Genomic DNA, 20,839 nt, shown 5'->3' on the forward strand with positions numbered 1-20,839 from the left:
TTCTACTTATCAAATTGGCCACATAGACGGAAATGAGCTGCATGAAATTGTTCGGTACATTTAGCTGATTACACATGCTACACTGCAAAGCACGGCTCTCTCTTCCGAACCCCCCTGTGATGTAGAAGTGTGGTGTAAAATGAACTTGCCGCTGCACTTCCCTTTTCTCACTAGCTTATTTCGATTTGTGCTTTTGACAACTCTCCATTCATTGCACAGTCACTGACGTGGCAGCAGGGATGAGACAGACTGCTTTATCGCACGACATGGCAAATCGTCATTTTACGCAGCCGTACTACGTGGCCGGAGGGTTGCACTGTGAAGCGCAGCGTGCGATGCTGCATGCATAATCAGGTAGAATGAACAAATAATTTGACGCCAGTTGTTGCAGGAATCTCAGAAATTGTGTGCTTCTGCATGCAAGGACAACAATGCATCCGTGCAAATATTCTTCTTCGGCCATGGTTTTTGACTGCAGGTTCTGTGACAACCTGCTGCTGTTTGCCACTACTCTGTCATCGGTTGACCTGGGTGGCAGCCGGTTCGTCAACTTTGCCCTTTCGGCGGCAGGCGAGATTCCTGGAGGCTTGGTGAGCCTACCCATAGTGCGCTACTGTCGCCGCAAGAGGTCGCAGGCGGCACTGCTGCTCCTAGCCGGTTTTGCCGCCATACTTATTTCTCTGCTGCCACTTGGTGAGCCCCAGCTTCTCATTTCAATCACTTTTCAGTCGCTCTTCACTTTCAGTCAAGTGTGGCCATGAAAGGCCCGGATGAGAGGCGTATGCAACAGGGTGGGTGCGACTTAGTTCAACCTACACTTGTATGCTCCCACTACCGGGAATCCCATCCTTCAGAATATCCATAGTAATTATTGGAAACGACAACTTAATTAGCGTTAGAAAACATAGCAATGCATGCAGGTATGGCTCTTAGTGGTGGCAGTGTGCTGGTGTTTGAAAGAGTTACAAAAACAACTAAAGGCACGCAGCCCATTTCACAATACGGTGAAGTGTGGCGAGTGCAAGTAACCTTGATTACCTCCTATGCTGCAACCTCGGCCTACCGCCGGTGCCTCAAGAGAATCTGAGGTCTGGCTATGATTTTTAATGCAATTATGTTAAATTTATGCATCATCTAATTGACGCACAACCTTTGTGTCACATTTGTAGTACATACTTCATCAAGCAGCTTTCGACCTTGCAACTACAACAAGAAGCCTCATTTGCTCCAGCTTTCCATAGCTATAGTAATAGCTTGTTGGCAAACAGCTATCAGCATGCGCAGATTTTGTCTTGCCACCCCGTGCGATGTCACAATGATGCCAACTGATGATCAGGTAGTGTCCAAAGCGCATCTGTTTCTTCATAAGAGACTAGCTATAGCCATCTAAACGCACTGTGGTACCAAAAGCTGAACGCATCTAAATTATTTAGGTTGCTTTACATTGTCGAGCCATCTCCAGCATTGTGAAGCCTGTTTGCTTCTGCAAACTTTTCCACGCGTGACACGTAGAGCCACGGGAAGGGCGAGAAGCTCGGAGTGACAGACCGTCTTCCCAAAATAGAGATCACGAAGAAATAAAGCTTGTTTTCAGATGATGATCAGAGTTTTACCACAGAGTTTTAATTGTATCAGCAGTTTGGTAACACAGCAACAGTATGCCTGGCACATTTTCCATTTTGCTGGACTGGACGTTTTACCGTATAGGGAAGTGTTTTCGGTATAATAACACAAAATAGCTAAAGCTGTCTACCATCTGCTTCTGCCGCGGCTACTAGCGTCTGCTTCTTAACTATTTCTTTAAATTGCAGTTTTCCAGCACACTCGAACCTCGTTATAGCAAAGTTGAAGAGGGACCGGAAATCACTTCATTATATCCGTTACTTCATCATATCTATTATTGCCATTTAATGAACACCTTTTTTCAGGAAACATAGCAACAGAAAGTGGACCTATAAAGCCCTAATGGCGGAACAAGAAATGAAATTGATTTCATACTTTCTGCCGACCCCAGCATAGTGATGTACAAGTGATAGGTAGGGTAAAGTGCTGATCATGGGTTGCTGAGGGCCAGGATTCACCTCAATTTGAGCAGAGAAAGAGCAAACTTGGTCAAGAAGAAAGAGGTTAACCTAGAAGCAATAAGGGTAAAAGCAGACAAATTCAGGCTAGTACAGTCGCCGACCGTTTATTCGGACCTCACGGGGACTGCGGAAATGTCCGAATAAACAGGTGTCCGAAAAAGCAGATTAAGAAAAAAAAATGAAATCCTTTATTTCCACGCACTTATTCGGGCTCGGCAGTAGGCTTGAAGAAATCGTGAGTGCGCCGTTGCATGCTGTGCCGTTTATGCGCAATCAGATAAGCCTGAATCTCGGAGAGGGTCGTACGGTCACTATAGGCGACTGAAAGCACAGTCACTGCTTGTGCACGCTCCGCATGCGACGGCAGCGTAGCACATGGTGCATCATCTTCCGACTCGGAGTCATCGTCCGGCGGAGCAGCAGAAACCTGACGAATGATCTCGCCGTCGTCGAGTTCTGCGCATGTCAGTACAGCAGTGTCAGCACTTGTGAAACTGTCAAATTAGACGGTGTCCGGAATCGCAATGCAACCACTGCGCAGGTCTCGGCAGAATATTTTCCGCGTCAGTAGGGAGCACATCGGAAGGCGACAAATCTTAGGCCTCTCGACACCCGCTTGCCGGCATTCCCCAGCGCACTCTGCGCGGGCACTGTCGGCGCCATTAGACACTTGACGCGATGTTTCCGTACACCACGTTGGATCACCGAAACCTCGACACAGCACACAAAGCAAACACCACCGTGCCGACACCAGTCGCACAAACGAAAAACGTGCTGCTCGCAGTGTCGTGCGTGAAAGAATGAAATCAGCTGCTAGATTGTCCTGACATGGCTTACTAAGCTGAAACCGGAACTACTGTACGACCACTCTATCGAACCAGGCAGAAACTATGATGATGAGCGGGGATTTCCAGTAGCGCCACTTCGTGGGGCAGCAAGGAGGCTCCGTTCAAAACAAAAATGGCGTTCAGCAAGTCGAACTATGCGCCGCGGTCAGAGTCTGTGCATGATGCCCTCGATCGAGTTGGCTGAAGAAGTGTCCGAAAAATCAGACGAGGGGTTGCAGGGCGTCCGAACTTTCAGCAGTTGTTATACATTATGGTCTATGGGGTGAATGGCGGTGCCGCGAAGCTGACCGAATAATCGGGCATGTCCGAATTTTCGGAGTCCGGAAAATCGGTGGGCGACTGTACTTGCAAACAAATATGCAGCCTTAGAACAGAGAGATGATGATGACATAGAGGTAATGAATGAGGCCGTACCGAGGCTGGCTTCAGAGGCAGCAATTGAAGTGGGAGGCAAGGCATCAAGGCAACCAGTAGGCAAGCTCTCCCAGGTAACAAAGGACCTAATAAAGAAAGGACAAAGAATAAAGGTGTCAAACTCAAGAGACAAGGTAGAATTTGCAGAACTGTCAAAACTGATCAACAAGGCAAAAATAAGTGATATTCGAAACTATAGCATGCGAAAGACTGAAGAAGACGTAAAAAACGGATGCAGCCTGAAATCAGTGAGAAGGAAACTTGGCATAGGACAAACCAAGATGTAAGCACTGAAAGATAGACAAGGTAATATCATCAGCAATCTCAAAAAATATAGTAAAAGCAGCGGAAGAATTCTATACTGACCTGTACAGTACCCAAAGCAGAAACGATACCTTCATTCAAAGTAGTAATGAACAGGTTAGAGAGGCTCCTTTTATAGCTATAGCGATGTAGTTAGAAAGGCCTTGCAAGACATGAAATGGGAAAAGCGGCCGGGGAAGATTGACTGCCAGTCGATTCATCAGCAATTGCGAAGGTAATATCATCAGCAATTTCGAAGGTATAGTAAAAGTAGCGGAAGAATACTATACTGATCTGTACAGTAGCCAGAGGAGTCGGGATACCTCCATTAGAAAGAGTAATAAACAGGATACAGAAATTCCTCCTATAACTAGTGATGAGGTGAGAAGGGCCTTACAAGACATTAAACGAGGAAGAGCAGCAGGAGAAGATGGAATTACAGTAGATTAAATCAAAGATGGAGGAGACATAATGCTTGGAAAACTGGTGGCTCTTTATACGAAGTGTCTATTGACTGCAAGGGTCCCAGAAAACTGGAAGAATGCAAGCATACTAATCGACAAAAAGGGAGACTTAAAGAATTGAAAAATTATAGGCCCATTAGCTTACTCCCAGTATTATATAAAATATTCACCAAAATAATCTCCAATAGAATAAGGGAAACACTGGACTTTAGTCAAGAAAGGGAACAGGCTGACTTCAGGAAAGGATACTCTGCAATGGATCACATCCATGTCATTAATCAGGTAATCGAAAAATCTGTAGAGTACGATAAGCCTCACTTTATGGCTTTCATAGATTTCGAAAAGGCATTTGATTCAGTAGAGATACCAGCAGTCATAGAGGCATTACACTATCAGGGAGTACAGACAGCTTAGGTAAATATCTTGGAAAATATCCAGAGATTCCACAGCTACCTTAATTCTACACCAGGAAACTAGGAAGATCCCTATAAAGAAAGGGGTCAGATTAGGAGACACAACCTCTCCAATGCTTGGAAGAATTATTCAAGCTATTAAACAGGGAAGGCTTAGGGGTAAGGAACAGTGGCGAATATCTCAGCAACCTTCAGCTTGCCGATGACATTGTTCTATTCAGCAACACTGCAGATGAGTTACAACAAATGATTGAGGACCTTAACAGAGAGAGTGTAAAAGTGGGGTGCTCCAAGCGCTGGAGCATGGGCAGCAGAAGACAAGGATAATGATGAATAACCAGGCAAAGAAACAAGAGTTCAGGATTGCCAGTCAGCCTCTAAAGTCTGTGAAGGTGTACGTTTACCTAGGTTGACTGATCACAGGGAACTCTGATCATGAGAAGGAAATTCATAGAAGAAAAAAATGGGTTGGATCGCATACCAGACACTGTCAGCTCCTGACTGGAAGCTTACCATTATCATTGAAAAGGAAGGTGTACAATCAGTGCATTTTACCAGTGCTGACATATGAGGCAGAGACTTGGAGATTGACAAAGAACTTGAGACCATGTTAAGGACCGCACAAAAAGCAGTGGAATGATGAATGCTAGGCATAACGTTAAGAGACAGAAAGAGAGCGGTTTGGATTAGAGCAAACAGGTATAAACGATATTCTAATTGACATTAAGAGAAAAGATGGAGCTAGGCATGTCATGTAATGCGTAGGTTAGATAACCGTTGGACCATTAGGGTTACAGAATGGGTACCAAGAGAAGGGAAATGCAGTTGATGACTGCAGAAGACTAGGTGGAGCGATGAAATTAGGAAATTCACGGGCGTTAGTTGGAATCCATTGGCACAGGACTGGGGTAATTGGAGATCGTAGGGAGAGGCCTTCGACCTTCAGTGTACATAAAATAAGCTGATGATGATGATGATGATGACTGCAATATATGCCCAATTGGAAGCACAATGGTAAGCATGGAAATGACGGCCTTGCGGCGTGCAGAACCGTTACACATTCATGCATATGATGCAATTTGGATAAAACAACAAAACAATGTTCAGTTTGTGCAATGCACGACTTAGCGCTAGACGCGACAGCCTTTAGATAGCTGCTGTCTGTTCCATTGTGATGGGCTTTCGTGTCCGCTTTCCGCTTGGCTCGTCACGGTCAAGCAGCACATGGCACCCAACACAATGCTCCGCTGTGTGATCCAGAAGGCAAGCGAACTTCGCTGGACTGGCTTGGCTCGGCAGGCTCATGGTCTTCAAGATTGCACCGATGCCAATGCGATCTCGGAGGCCACATCGAGCTGCCGAACCCAGCTGCCGCTGCCTGCGCGGCACGCCATAGAGAGAGAGAGAAGTGAATGCACTAAACTTTTGCACCGCCATGCATAGCCGCACAGCATGCCGCAAATAGCGCAGATTTGCACGTGACCCCCGAGATTTGACGTGTGAGATCTCGGAGACCATGCCGAGCTGAGCTTGCCTGCGCGGCGCGTCGCTCAGAAGTGAATGCACTAATCTTTCGCACCACCGCGCGTAGCTGCGCACGAGAGAGAGGTGAGTGGTGAAGTGCGATAGTGAGCTGCTTGTGCGGAGGTGCGCCGCTCCGCGTGGCGGTGAGAAGGACCAGTGTTGCTTGACGACTTATTCGATGCAGAGACGTGGGAGTTTTGAACTGCCGCGGCAGTCAAGGGCTGCAACCCTGCGGGAAGCGATGTATTCGGCGCGCAACGGTCAGGGCTTTTTTGTTTCAGAGACGAATCTAGTTTGTTCTATCCATTGGGAGGACAATTTCACTTCATTAAAATGAATCTTGTGTACATGGAAATAAAAAAACAAAAAATAAGTAAGCAGCATTGTTAGCTTTGCTTTTTACGTGAGCAATCTTTGTTGAGCACAACGATGGCCCACTGACGTTTCACGGAGTTTTGCACTCGAACATACGACACGTATTTCTCTAGGCTGATAGACGCTGCAAAAGTCAACCGCCCCTGATATCTTTAAAATTTAATCTATAGAAGAGTCGTGGCAATCCTAGCCATTCATTTTTGCTCTGAAATAGTGGCTATATGATGTCAATCGAGGTGGCCCTTGTCGGTTTAGCGTCGCACTCGTAGTCGGTTGGTGGACCTCTCTCACTTGCCTGTGTGAATGTGCCCTAACACTTTGTTGTGTTGTACCGAGATGCTAACCATAGCTAATAAAAGCTTTCCTCTCCACGATAAGGCCGTGATGATATATTTGAGGTGCAACGTCACAAGACAGAGTGAACGAGGAGCCTTCAACTTCCAAGCGCTGGAGCACGGGCAGCAGAAGCACTAATGCTTTCTTGACCTTTGCTTGGGCTAGCTCAGTCTGCTTGATGGGTTCTTTTACACTTTTCCAGAAAACTTGTGGCTACGCCTAGGCCTAAACATGACGTCTCGCTTTCTCCTCGTCATTTCGAGCGCAATCAAGTGGGTCTTCACCATGGAGCTGTTCCCCACAGCGACGAGAAGCTTTGGCTTCGCAGCCTGTTTCACTATGGGACGCATTGGAGGAATCGTGGCTCCTTTTATGAGAGACCTGGTGAGTTTTTGCAGCACCTCAACAGGGCTGTGCGTATGTGTATGCAAGGCTTGTTCAATACAAGTTGTGATCTTCAGTCTTATGCGTCGTTCAGCATACAAGAACGATGCTAACTCCTTCCGTTCATGTACTATGGTGAAATAGTTTGCATGCGATGTCCGTCGAAAGCGTAAGGAGGAAGTCCAGTGTCATGTTATACCTGTGCAACCATGATGCGATATAGAGTAAGTGACGCTCGCAGCAATTCCTTTGTTGTGCTGTTAAGACTTCGAAGGCAAGACACACAGGGCACAAGTTAAGGTAGGAACCGAAGAAATGATGAGTCATTGCTAAAAATGTGTATACAAAGAAATGACTAAACAAGGAAAGTGGTCACAGTGAATGTTTAGACTGAAAACAATAGTGTAGCGCTTAGAGATTGCAAAAGTGCTGTATTGATGAAGGACCAAATGCAAGCAGACGATACCGTATTTACGCGATGGTGTTAAAGCTGACAGCCAATACAGTCTTCAGATCACTTATTTTATTGGTCACCGTCCCTAAAGCTGGCGCGTTGCCCCAGAAAATTGTATTCTGAAGTCTTGAAAGTCCGTATTCGATTGTTCTGAAAATGCATTCTTTCCTAATGCAACGAAATATTCAAGGCAATATAAGAAGTGTTGTATCGCAAGGAAACCAAGTTTATCTAAACTGGTTAAAGCGAAGGGGAGGAAGCCAGAACAAGGGCATTGCGCAAGGGTATTGCGAGAATGTCATGCAGGTTATCATAAAGCATGTCAAAACATGTCCAAAGCATCAAGAAAGGTTCTAGAGGCAGGAAAAAGGCATGAGGTATCTAGTCTAATGTAGGCTGGCACCACATGGATCATTCGGTAAGACGCCATTTATAGAGAGCATTGATATTTTACCGCTTAACAGGCACATCTGGAACAGCGACACGAGTATGAGGATCCGAAGGGTTCAGTTTTTGTTACCGTATATACACGATTGTAACTCGACTTTTTTTTTTTTTTTTCATTTGAAAATCTGATGGGGGGGGGGGGTGTCGACTTACAATCGAAACCAACACATGGCACCGCCAAAAAAGCGAAACCAACGAGATATCAGGGGAGCTACAATGCAGTTACAATTTTGTGTTTGCTTTATGGCCCCACCCATAGTTTTTGCTATCCCGCACGTTTGTTCGCTTTTCAGAAGGGTTTTTCAACATTTTTTAGAGTTTTACAGTACACACAACATTCATGAGGGTGTGTCGATAGTTGATGGAAGTGCGGCCGTTTCATTCGCGGCGGCACACCAAAACAGCGGCGCTTTCAGGGAGTGTCGATAGTTCATAGAAGAGCAGACAGCACTCATATGTTTTTATTTCCCTGTAACTTTTAGTTTGACGTGTTCGACTTGACTGCCAGCTACGTGCTACTTCCATGCTTCCTCAGTCGTCATGAGTGCTCCAGGCCCTCTAAACATTCGGCCCTCGTTGACAGCAGTGTCAAAGAGGGCTGCTATCCTTTACGCCGAAGAAAGACATCACTGCGCAGCGGGCGGCAAGTTTGATGTTTCTGAATGGGTGGTGCAAGAGTGGCGACTGCAGCGAAGCAAAATTTTCACCTGTGACTGCAAGCGAAGAATTTCCCACGGGCCGAAGTCGGGACGCTTTCAGGAGCTGTAGGCCAAACTTGTGGGGTACTTCGCTGAAATTCGTGATCGCCAGTGAAGTGCGACTTGGTCATGAAAGAAGCCCGGATCTTCACCTTTTAAGGACCTGCTCCACCGCGAGTACGAGTGGCTGGCGGCACTAGACCGCGAACTTACGCCAATCGGACCTGTCAAAAGGGCCTCCTTGACGGCTGCGTGTGGTTGGGTGCATTCGGCGTGGGCTGCTATTCCACAAGATGTCGTAGTGTGATCGTTTGCCAAATGTGGAATTTTGCTGGACGACGATGTGCTGTGGGACTGCAGCAGCGGTGACGACTGCAGCACTAGTGAGGACGATGGCATAAGTGAAGACGAGTAGTTCAATGACCATGCCAGCTACTAATAAATTTTCATTATAGAGTGCTCCCTCTGGTATGCTCCATTTTTTTTTCTGTTCACCTGATATGGGGGAGTCGATTTACAATCTTGTAAATACGGTAGTCACAGCCATACAAATTAATTAACAGGGAATGAAAGTGGAGAAAGCACATAAGTGTTGTGTGTCATTGAAATTTAGAAATTATAAACAAAAGGAAGTAAAAGTGGGCGAAAAAATCTTGACGGAGGTGAGGATCGTAGCCAGATCTTTCGCATTACGCATGCAGTGCTTTAACAATGCATTAGCTAACCACCAGCGGCAGGTTATCGTTTCATCCACTTGCATTTCCCATTACCTTATTATTTCTACACTTTAATTAAACGTACAAATTAAAAAAAACTATAGGGGCACGTAAGTAATCTTTATGATATGTCAGTACGAGAGTTTACCTGTCGCTGAGTGTGTCGGTGAGTAATGCGCAGAGGTTAATGCTGCTGCATTATGTTTCCGAGTATAATATTGCTTCTTATGAGGTCCCGACGATGCAAGATGACAAACCGACCGTATTGTGATCTTTCAGCTAAGTTTTATTTGCGGAGAGAATGCAGCAGCAGCTCGTTTTGCACCTTTCCCTGTGTTGCGATGGTCTCATACTTTGTCAGCAGTGAACTGGTGCCTCTGGCCACGCTTCGCCATCTCACCTGACTGTGTAGACATGAGCGATTTCACTTCGGACAATGAAGACTCCATAACGCCGACAGTGGCATCACTCCTGTCGTGTGCAATCTAGTGAGTTTCCCGTCAGGCAAAGAGAGCCCAACCACGTGCACAGTCTCAAAGGTGTTCATCACTGTCGCCTGTTGCAGCGGTGGCGTAATTCAATGGTGGTGCAGTCGTTAGCATACTCTGCTAACGACTAATGAAATCCTCACCGTGGCCACTTTTTCTTTTTTACTTAAGTGAAGATGACGTAATTTGTGTGGTGCTTCTCTGCCACGGCTTTCTGGTGACGGCAGGGTCGCACAGTGAGCCAAATAATGCTCTCTGATTACAAATTCTGGTATTTTACATGCCAAGACCATGATCTGATTGAGGCACATCGTAGTAGGGGGCTCAGAAATAATTTTGACCGCATGGGGTTCTTTAACGCACACCCAATGCACAGTACACAAGCACTGTTTGCATTTTGGCTCCATGAAAATGCGGCCACAATGGCTGGAATCGAGAATCCACGACCTCGAGCTCAGCAGCGCAATGACATAGCCGCTTGGCTAAGGCGGAGGGTGACATAACAGTTAACTTCGTCTTCGCTTTTCCCCATCTTCACATGGAATGGGTGTCATACGTGGTTTCCTTTGTGTGAGTAGCTTGACATGTGCCGGTGTGCTGGGAAGGCGGGAGATGGAAAAAGACAAGTCCATTTGCCGAAATGTTGGCTCCCACTTTTACCTTGTTCTCCTTTTCTCATCGTGCCAGTGTGCTGTTACACATGGCTGCATGTCTTGTGCCAGAAAATGCCGAGCTCACACACTACACTCGTGTTATGAGTGTCTGCTTCTTTTGGCTGTACATGGCAGCGTTGCTTAAGCGGCATGTTTTCACAGGGAATCCATGTGCACACCATTGCGCCCACCATCGTGCTCAGCGGTGCCGGTCTGTGTGGAGCCACTGCTACCTGTTTCCTTCCAGAAACTCTGGGAAAGCCACTACCAGACACCTTTGATGAGGCCAATGACCTCGGCCTGAAGACAAAACGGAAGTGAGTCAGAGGGGAAGCCACCGTTCAAAAAGTTTTAATACAGAAACTAGAGGTGGGAGAACATAAACTTTCTTTAATACAAATCGAATACGAATGGTAAATATCAAATGTCGAATGGTTAAGCACGGATGTACTGCAAGAATATTTATTTCGATATAATTAGGTTCCACGCCTATACTGACCAATGCAAAAAATGCAATGCAATCACTAATTGTTATTTAAAAAATCTACATGGGCCAATAGCGAGCGTCTCAACAACTTTAAAGCTTGGTCGCAAACAAGCTTTCCAATAATAAATGGCTGGTGTATGACTTAGCTCACCAATAAGGCTAAATAAATGGCTGCCGAAAGATGACCAAAGGTTCTAGAAGAAAAAAAAAAACTGCTAAGTGCTTGTGGGCCGTAGACTAGGCACGTACCCAGGGGGTGCCTGGGGGGGGGGGGAGAAGGAGGCAGAAACCCCACCACCACCACCAATCACACACATTCCTAAAGCCCCGCCAAATAAATCTTGAGACTCGACAACTATTTGGCGGTTAAAATTTTGCTGCCTTTTATCTCCTTTTGGATGGCGGTAATTATCGGCATCTGTGATGTGCCGACCGGTTTTCTCATCGATTCAGTTCCCGCGTGAATAATTCGAGATGCGTTCACAATCTGTTGCAAAGGTCACGCGCATCGCTGTTCCTTCGTTAGTTCAATTTTCTTTGTTTAGACTGATCGAGGGACCAGAAAAGGAATTCAATTCGTAGTGAGCTGGTCTGTAGGTGGCCGGAAAAAACGGCAGTTGTGTTTGACCTTTCCTTTTGCTTCCTTGTTTCCTCGAGTGGCGGCTCGCCGCGACGCTGGCAGATCCTCGGAACCATATACCCGTGATATGGGTGAGATAAGGTGAAAAATAAAATCATTGTGAAACAGCGCCCATCATCAAACCCTGCATTAACCGTTAAACTTATAAACAATGTGAATGTCACCCATTACCTCATCTGGTTTTTCCCTATTTGTACAGCACTTTTCGTGAAAATTGGCAACTGAGAACAAGAGCACCAAGGACTTGACAAATTAAACAATCTACAAGGGAGAGAGCCAAGGCAACAGCCAAACAGGAAGGAAAAGTGAAAATTAACAAATTTAACAGTAGTTTGTGAAAATATTAATGAATTAACATCTTTTTATTTAAAAAGGAAGCAGTTAAAACGCCGCCGGTAGTGAAGAATGATTCCGTATGTTTTGAATGACGCTTTTAGAATTATCAGTTGAGCCGCCTGAAGTAGTCACTTGTCGGCCAACTGTGCTTATGTGGGTGTTTTTACAACCTTCCGTGGTGGGCGCAGTACGTCTAGAACTGTAGCAACCTATGCTCTGCGTGGTTGTACGGGACTGTCGGTCATGGCATCGTTACGCAACTTCGCAAATAACAATACGAATCAGTTTTGGCACTTGGTAGAGCGGTAAATGAGGGATACAAAATAACTGTGATCATTCCGCAAATATATATTTATAATTTTTCCAGAGCTAATTCAAGAACGCTACTAGAAATCTTTATTTTACACTTTCGCTTGATCACTTCTTTTTGGCACTGTTCTTTGTGCGCTTCTTTCTTGCGTGAGTCCATTTGATGCGGTTCCTTGTTTGTCAAGTAAAGGAGAGGTGTGTATCACAGGCGTACCTGTGAGATTGTCACGGCTTGTCACCCGATCGTCGTCGACGGGGTATACAAGCTAGAGCTGTGCACGGGCTCGGGCCGGTTCGAAAGCCCGGACCCAGCCTGGCCCGTGGGCCGCGCCCGGGCCAGGCTTTCTATGTCTCGAGCGGACCGGTCGGTCTCCCCGATCTCAACTGCGTACCTTATGCAAAAGTATGCTTGTCACCTCGCATGTAGGTACAGCAGGAAGTGCAATGTATTTATTCATCAAAAATGGAATCTACAGGGACGGGAGAAAAGTACAAACGCTAACAAAAGACAAGCGAAAGCTAGCGGAGGCTCGGAATGTGTTTTCGGTTCTACTAAGTACTGACGCTGTGGAAAATCTGCCGCTTGCAGGCGCCTCCCAGCAAAAAGGCTGAGAAGGGAAGCGTTTGGGAAGCGAAGGTAAGTCTGTGTACGGCGCACGCGGAATCGCCTTTGCCACACATACAAATTAGCCAAGCGGCGGCATATAGGGGCCTTTTCCAATGGGCAGTGGTATTGCTTGAAGACTGGTCGTTGACCGAAGTTGACAGGAAGCACATGTCGTCACTGCCCATGCTAGAAAGGTCACTGTTTTCTTTCAGCAGCACCTTAGAAACGGGTGAACTTTTTCAACTCGCCGCTGTCGGTACCCAAAAAAGGGGACGATCGGGTGTTTTGTCGCATTCTCAGGACGAGGCTTCACAAAGCACCGAAGACGCGCACCCGGAAGCGCTTGCCTTATCTCTTGTTTGTCTTCCCGGTCGGAGCAAGTCGCTAGTTGCACGGCTGGGCACGAGGAGCGGAAAGCGCGCGCCGCCGCCGCTCCTCCAGTCCGGCCATGCTAGTTGCGAGCAACAATGGCGGGGGCCGTCCACCGAAAATGTCCCTTTAAAGGTGTGCTAGGGGAGCCCCTTCTACATGAATGGTTGGGCAGGTCGGGCCGGGACTTGGCCGGGCTTTAACCCAGCCTAAGGCCAAGCCGGGCCGGGCGAACTCGGGCTTCTTTAGCGTCGGGCCAGACCAGGCCGCCTGTGGTAGTGTAGGGGGTGGGCCGAGCGCGGGCTCAGAATTGCGGCCCATGCACAGCTCTAATACAAGGCGGTTGGTCGTTCTGTGCTCGAGCGAACACAGCGAAGAAGTCAGAGTCGGGAGATAGAGAGAAAAAACTATATATTAATCGACTGACAACGACACACAATTTAAATACAAAGAACAGTTAACAGTAAATATAGAAATTAATACTACCCAAAGCACACCTTACAGTGTTCAAAAGAAAGCAAATGATTGCACACGCATGGCCGGGCAGCTGCAGCAAGTCCATAAAGCGTGGAGTCGACGGCAGAGCTTTCCCGAAGAATGCTGGCAAGCCGATCTTGTTGTGGTGGATGCGATTGCTGGGCTGGGTTTCCCGGGAGTCTAGGTCTGACGTCTTCCTTCGAGCAGGTTGAGCTAACTTGAGGGGAACTACCGAACTAGTAATACCCTAGTTATGCCCTAGTTACACAGGCGTGCTAACCACAGTTAAGATGCACCTCAGTTACCGGGCGGAACTATAGTTACCGGTAACTACGGATGGACATATGTTGCACGGGAAAACCTGTCCTCAGTTAGTGCCGCTGCAGCGCTGTGAAGCAGGTCACGTGATACTCATTACTGTGAATGAAAATGTATTCGTTTAGCTGTTCTAAGTATATTGACATAAAAACTCGATTTTCTTTAAAATGTGTCCTTCGTTTTAACATCTGCACTCTCTAAGTATACTGATGCAATTGCTTTAGCGGGGTTTGGCAGCAGTTAGAGCCAGTCAGTCAACCCTGGGACAAAGTCTATTTCACGGTCGGTGCGAAAGCCAAGGCAATCCATTGCTGTATCGGTATGGTTACCTGAGCGTGCGGAGGAAGGAAACTAAGGAGAGGCCCTGACGTCACTCTTTGTGAAGCTAAAGTGAAGCCGGAAGTTGGCGTTGCTCATAGCGTTGCTACGCCTATCGGGCCAGCTCTCTTATCTTGTTTACATTTTTCGCAAAACCACGCCGCGCTGCGCGCAAATGTGCTGCTTGGACCCACGCACTCCGCAGCAATACTAAGCAATCGTTAGCACGTTAGCATGATTCCGCGAAAGAGGGCAACATTTCCCGCGGATATTCCTTTGTCCGTAGCCATTGCCGTGGCACAGTACATTGCGTACAGCGTTGCATGCGCGTTCATTTCACGAACTTTAGTTCCTCCTGTCCCACCTGGCCACAGCAACATCCGGTAGAGCACGGTCCAGAAAACACAGCGCAACAAAACACGGAGACCAACACAAACCTGCCCGCACGGCGCCTTTGCCGCGGTACAAAACCTACGGAGCAACACGTAACGACATCTACAGGTAACACGTAACGACATCTACAGGTTCTGAACTGGCCGCTCTTCGCGCTGCTGTCGAATACATTGAAAAAGAACCGCCCAACAAATGGGCAATATTTTGTGACTCGAAAGCAGCCCTCCAGAGCTTGCGAAGCTTACGACGTGGCAATTATGAACAGCTGGTGTCACAAATCAACGAAACCTGCCATTGCGCATCTGAACGAGGACATGACATCATATTTCAGTGGCTGCCGGGACACTGTGGCATCGTTGGTAATCACCTCGCCGATGACGCTGCCCGACGTGCCAAGGCTGGCTCACCGACAGTCCTTATACCTTTATCCAGAGTCGACGCTGCAAGAGAGCTTCGCAGTCTTGCTCGTGCAATCACGTTAGGTTGCTGGCATACACCACAGAACTCTAAGTGTCGTTTACACAGTCTCGACCCATCACTAAAACTTACATTACCAGCGAACCTTCCACGACGTGACGCAACACTGCTGTGTCGGCTGTGGGTAGGAGTAGCATTCACCAACTCCTACAGCTACCGCATTGGAATGGCGGATTCACCAATGTGCGCTAAGTGCAAGTGTGAAGAGACCATCAGTCACCTTCTGTGCCACTGTTCTCGCTTCGATAATCAACGTGAGACTCTCCAGTGTGCATTAAATAGACTGGATGACAGGCCATTCACGGAAGTGAAGATCTTGGGAGCCTGGCCTCACAGCTCATTGGCCCAGAAAGCAGTTAGAGCGCTTTTTCGCTACCTGAAGGCAACGGACTTGAGTGCCCGACTATAGACAACCTACACTTAAGTTCTCTCTCTTTCTCTTTCACTCCCCATTCCCCTCCCCACGCGTAGGGTAGCAAACTGGACTCAGTCTGGTTAACCTCCCTGCCTTTCCGTCTTCCCTTCTCTCTCTCTCTCTCTCTCTCTCTACGGAGCAACACGTGTCAGCGCACAGAACCTAAACAAAGCCACCATTGTGGCCCAAAAGGCGTGGCCGCTACAGCAAAGAAATAAAAAAACAGCAAGAAAGAGGAGAACCTACTACGTCATTTCCTCCACACTTTTCTCCTAGCGGGCGGAGGGGGTAGGGCCTCTCCTCAGTTTCCTTCCTCCATGCCTGAGCGCGTGTGTTGTGATAAGCTGTGTTTCTGGTGTTTTTGCTAGACTGTGTACGTTATTGCTGGACGTTTTTTCTTCTGTAGTTTCTGCCAGCTTTAATCTGGTGACACGAATTGTTCAATGGCATTGAGCAACGTTGTACGAGGGCCGTTTTTTTTTTCAACCTCCGATCGCTCTGTGCAGGCGCTACGCGGGCAGCAGAAAGCGGACATGCGCTGTAGGCAACTGCGCAGCTCTCGCACTACACACTCCGCCATTGTTGACATTCAGGCGTCAGTCGGCATTGTGCTACAGCCACGTAAACATGGCTGCCATTATTGTTGCTCCCGCCAAGTGTGGATTGCGAAGTGTTATTCGTTTTCTACAGGCTGAAGGCCATGGTGCTGCAGAAATCCATCGGAGAATGAGTCGAGTGTATGGGGAAAACTTCATGAGTGATTGTGTTGTGCGTGAATGGTGTCGAAATTTTAAAGATGGACGTAATGATGTGCATGATGAAGGGAGCGAAGGACGCAAATCTGTCGTTTCAGATGACCTGGTTCAACGAGTTGACAGAATGGTTAAAGAAAACCGCATATTCACCATTACTGCTTTATCTACGGAATTTCCAGAAGTTTCAAGGTCTGTTTTGTACTCTATTGTTACTGAACGGTTACGCTACAAAAAACTTTGTGCACGTTGGGTCCCAAAAATGTTGACGGACGGCCACAAAACTCGACGAATGGCGTCAGCTTTGGAGTTCCTTGAGCGTTATCAGGATGAAGGAGACAACCTTTTGAAATCAATCGTGACTGGGGATGAAACCTGGATTCAATATGACACACCGTAAACAAAACGACAATCACAACAATGGATGCATTCAAATTCACCAAACAAACCAAAGAAATTCAAAAAACATACAACAACAGAAAGACCATGGCTACTGTGTTTTGGGATCAACAAGGTGTGTTACTTGTGGAGTTTATGGAGCCCGGAACCACAATCACTGCAGCTGTTTATTGTGAAACTTTACGACGTTTGCGTAGAGCCATTCAGAACAAACGAAGAGGAAAGCTGACCGCTGGAGTTGTTCTGATCCATGACAATGCCCGTCCACACACTGCTGGAGCAACTCAACGGCTTCTCGAACAATTTGGATGGGACAATTTCGATCATCCGCCATACAGTCCAGACTTAGCACCCTGTGACTTTCATCTTTTTCCTGGACTGAAGATGTGGCTTGGTGGGAAGCGCTTTCAAACCAATGGCGACCTTCAAACCAACGTCAAGGACTACTTGAATTCATTGGCGGCAACTTTTTTTGAAGAGGGTATTGCAAAGCTTGTCCACAGATATGACAAATGCCTCAATGTCTTCGGTGATTATGTCGAAAAGTAACCGTAACTGTACTAATCTTTTGGTAATAAAATTATTGTTTTAGATGAATTTGTCTTTTATTTATAGCCTATCGGAGGTTGAAAAAAAATGGCCCTCGTATCTTGTGATGGGGACGAAGACCTCGACGACTTCTTCATTATGCTTGCCGCTCAGCGAACAGCGCTGCACAATAAGCAGATGGAAGTGCTCCGTGTACTGGAAGACATTGAGGAACTTGAACATGACAGAGAGAACGCTGAAAGGCAGTGTCATCTACTCGTGGCCACGGCTGTTCGACTTTGTTCCTGTTAGCGGCATGTGTGGTCGCACCTGCGGGCACAATCTTGGTATGAAGACACGCTCCCGCACTTTCCTGAAAGGGTATTTAAGGAAAACTTCCGACTTAATAGGGGCACGTTTCTATATATTGTGAGTGTGTGCAAATCGATGGCACGACAAAACACGAACATGCGCAGAGCCATCCCTCTGGAGAAGCGCGTGGCGATTGCTTTGTATTGGCTGGCTACATCCGCTGAAGTGAGAACCGTGGCCAATCTCTTTGGCGTCAGCCGTTCGTCCGTTAATATAATATTCCGCGAGTTTTGCAGTGTTGTTGTGCGGCGCCTAGAACTGCGGTACGTGCGCTTCTCCTCGGCACAAGGGCTAGTAGAGCATCTGCGTCAGTTCAACGCTGTTACAGGGGCTCCTCGAGGAATTGGCGCCCTGGATGGCTGTCATATTGAAGTCTGCCCTCCGAAAGAACACGCCGCTGACTACTTCAATTATAAAGGGTGGTACAGCACCATTCTTCTCGCTGTTGATCACCGCTACAGATTTATGTACACGAACGTTGTATCCCCGGGTCAAATACATGATGCGGCAGTGTTCGAGCGGTCACGTCTGCTAAGTGTACTGAGCAGCAATTTGTTCAGGTTGAATGCCAAGTCAATTGAAGGAGTATTGGTCGGGTCTGTTCTCTTGGCTGACCAAGCATTCCCGCTGCAGCCTCACTTGATAAAACCTTTTGCAAGGCCAGGTCCTAGTGGCTCAGCATCGCATATTTTCAATTATAATCTGTCAAGCGCTAGACGTGTTGTGGAAAACGCCTTCGGGTGACTGAAAGCGGGGTTCCGAATCATGCATAAGGGCCTGGAATGTGAGATCGATATCGTAAACTGCATCATCCGTGCTTACTGTGTTCTGAACAACATATGTGAGCTGCTAACAGATCACTGTGATGCAAGCTGGATTGAAGTTGCGCGCAGTGAAGATGCAAGGCGGGCTCATTAAAACTTCTTTCTGGGCGAGTTGGTGCATACTTGACATAAAAACTGTTTACAGCGCTAACACATGCAACCACAAAGTAAGGGACAGGACACAAGCGCTGACTGTCAACTAATACCCGTGTCACACGGGCGTTTGGAAGGCCTTCCAACCGATAGTCAGTTGACTCAAAGGTCAAGTTCGAGCTGTTACACGGGCGGTTTCGACGGCCGCCGAGTCAATAGTCTATCGAGTCAACGGAGCACCTTACAACTCTATCGAAATCTCGATGGCCTTTGAGCAACGGAAACGGAAACGGCGCGAACATGCCCTCTCGTTCACAGTGTGCTCCAACTCACGGTTAGAAAGAACAAACCAAACCAAAATGCTCTAAAAATACTATATATGAGCGTTATCAATTATTCAATGAAGTATTTTTGCCACTTGATATGCGCGAACTACACACACTCTCGACAACAGTGACGTGTAGCGATGCAAACGTTGCCGCAGTTTCGCTACTCAACAACTTAAAAACTAAACATACATGTAAGGGAATGTATAAACAATTGTTTTAATCTATAAACAAATACAAAAGAAATTATAGTGCTTTTAAGTGGTTTTAATGTTGTTTAACTTTTTGTGACATGAAAACGAAAATAAAGATACGCAACGCCACACAATCTGGCGAGAAACGCCGGAACCACTCAACGGCCTTTCAAAAGTGCCGTGTAGCAGCGCGACAACTCCTTTGAGTCGATAGAGTTCTGGCGTTTCGAAGGCCGTCGACTGGAAGGCCTTCCAAATGTGCCCGTGTGACACGGGTATAACTTTTATCTAGGCCTTGTCTAGGCAACAGGGACACTACACAAGGGAGTAAAAGAAGTGTAACCGTCCGTGGAAATGTTTCCCTGCCTGAGAATGTAACACGTCTCCTGCAGAAGGGCCCAAAATATGGTTTGGAGCCTGGTGTCTCAGCCCATGAGCTGATTGCAACGAACAGGAAATTGGCCATGAAAGCGAGAAATGAAGAGGACCGGGACCGCTGCCTTCTTGAGGGTGTAGACTGTCTGCGAAAGTGCTCACAAAACGTTCTTGACGCGCAGAATCATAGAAATGTGTTAAATGGTGTGGTTTCTTTCTTAAAAGAAAAAACCTTATGCTTGTTCAAGCAGACAAAGAGACAGGGTTTGTTGTTCTACCAAAGGGAATGTTCAATGAAAAAGCGCAAGTGGCAATCAATAAGAATTTTGAGCCCATTAAGAAGAGTGCCGTTAGGGTCAAGACCAAGTTTATTAACTTCTGCGGGGAATTAAATCTTGACAAACTTGCGAGGGATATTGCTAATAGCAGAGGTAGTAGCCTAAACGCATTTTTTACAGCCAAGACCCACAAACCAGATATTCCATTCCGGACTATCGTTAGTGAAGAAGGTTCGTGGCAAATAAACGTTAGTCGGTTTTTGCAAAAGCATCTCAAAACGCTTGCTTTGGATGATCCGTTCTTAACAAAGAAATCTACGGATGTCGCGCGGTTTCTTGAGAGCACAGACAACATTGGCTTTGGTTTTTCCATAGATGTACAAGACTTGTTTTATTCTGTGCCTCAAGATCAGCTTTTGTTGGCTGTTAGAGAATGCGTAGAAGCAAATGGCGAAGTGTCATTCCGGAATTCATCAGGCTTGTCAGTAGATAATTTTATATCGTTGCAGTTTTACCTCAAATCTATTTTTATTGTTTATGACAACCTGCCTTTTTTGCAGCGCAACGGTATCTGCATTGGGTCCTGCGTGGCTCCAATTCTTTGCGATACTTTTTTTAGCAAAGGTAGATAGATTTTTAGATAGGTCTTTTTTGGGGGGTTTCGTTTTAAAGGTTTTTAGATACGTAGATGACTTCTTAGTGCTTTTAAAAAAGCAGACAGCCTTCACCTACCTCTCTACAGTAGGTGAAGTTTCAAACGCATTTGACAAGCATGCACTTGGGCTAAATTTTACCCACGAACTACCTGACGCAAATGCCTTACAGTTTTTAGACCTTAGACTAACCTTTGATGAAGAACATGTTTGCTGGGGCTACTTCCCTCGCGCAAAAAAGGACTTGCTGCCATATGATTCAGCGCATTCCAAAACTGTAAAAAGAGCTATACCATCG

The 20,839-nt window shown here is 46.7% G+C and overlaps 1 protein-coding gene across 1 annotated transcript in view; it reads left to right on the forward strand.

Annotated features, from left to right (window-relative positions):
* Positions 1–20,839, forward strand: part of LOC135913902 (organic cation transporter protein-like) — a 109,315-nt gene that overhangs the window by 69,460 nt on the left and 19,016 nt on the right. Inside the window, exons 9-11 of the mRNA XM_070529705.1 lie at positions 479–693; positions 6,964–7,145; positions 10,764–10,918. Of these exons, the coding sequence (XP_070385806.1) occupies positions 479–693; positions 6,964–7,145; positions 10,764–10,918 (552 nt within the window). The remainder of the gene's footprint in view (positions 1–478; positions 694–6,963; positions 7,146–10,763; positions 10,919–20,839) is intronic.

The sequence above is a fragment of the Dermacentor albipictus genome, unplaced genomic scaffold (assembly GCF_038994185.2).
Source record: "Dermacentor albipictus isolate Rhodes 1998 colony unplaced genomic scaffold, USDA_Dalb.pri_finalv2 scaffold_28, whole genome shotgun sequence".
NCBI classification, from domain to species: Eukaryota; Metazoa; Arthropoda; class Arachnida; order Ixodida; family Ixodidae; genus Dermacentor; species Dermacentor albipictus.